Source organism: Sphaeroforma arctica (assembly GCF_001186125.1).
Source record: "Sphaeroforma arctica JP610 unplaced genomic scaffold supercont1.11523, whole genome shotgun sequence".
Classification (NCBI taxonomy): Eukaryota; class Ichthyosporea; order Ichthyophonida; genus Sphaeroforma; species Sphaeroforma arctica.
Window position 1 is genome coordinate 1 of NW_014029035.1, and position 822 is coordinate 822.

General features: G+C 49.3%; 1 protein-coding gene across 1 annotated transcript; it reads left to right on the forward strand.

The window, feature by feature from the left end:
• Nucleotides 1-389: 389 nt before the first annotated feature.
• Nucleotides 390-588, forward strand: SARC_17643 (hypothetical protein; the record flags this gene model as incomplete). Its single annotated transcript, XM_014288265.1, has 1 exon — nt 390-588. A coding segment is annotated over one exon (199 nt), but the record flags the coding sequence as incomplete, so codon positions are not given.
• Between the last annotated feature and the right edge of the window lie 234 nt (nt 589-822).

The window sequence follows — 822 nt, forward strand, 5'->3', positions numbered from 1 at the left end:
GCATATATATATATACTAAGTACCGAGAGGGTGTGAGTCTCAAGTGCTTCGACGGCGTTTGCAGTCGCTGCTTGAAAGTACGGCGCGTGCCTCGGAAAGACACCAAAGTGGGGAGACGTACGGAGGTGAGGTGATTGTTGATGTATGTCTCCGTTGTCCTAATGCTTGGCTCGGCTTGATAGCAGGAGCGGTTCATTCGTATAACTTATAACTTCTACGAAAAGTTTGGCCAAGTGTGTAGCATCGCAGCTGGTTTCGCATCACCCATGTCCACTGGAACACTTACATGCCGCAGGTCCATGCATATAGCCACCAAACCCGGATGAAAGAAGATAATTGTAGTTTCACCACTTCGAGACCAAGACGTGCAGCATCCTGATCATAACTACATGTCAGCACCATACACGGGATATAGGCTCCCTCGATTGGCCACATCAGATAACGCTTTGCAACGGATTGGATGGATTATGAATCCATGCGCCTGTTGTTGGGCCGTGCGCTGCGGTTACTCAACTAGGACAGGCCATAGCGAGCACTCGGTGGGGTGGCCAAGGGATGACTCTGGTGGTACTACGCGAGAGAAACAAGGTGAGTTGGATAGAAGGTACTATTGGTGCTCACCTCAAGGATACACAGCTATAGCTGATGACTGTACATGCTACAGCTCTGTACACGAGCCTGGCTATACGATGTAACCATTACACCGCGGCTTTGTAAGCTTCAGCTGCACGATGGAAAAGTATGGCGCACGTGAACAGTCACACGTGTGAATTCATCCTGAAGAATTTTACAATGCAAATACATAGCGCTAGGCCGCATCTC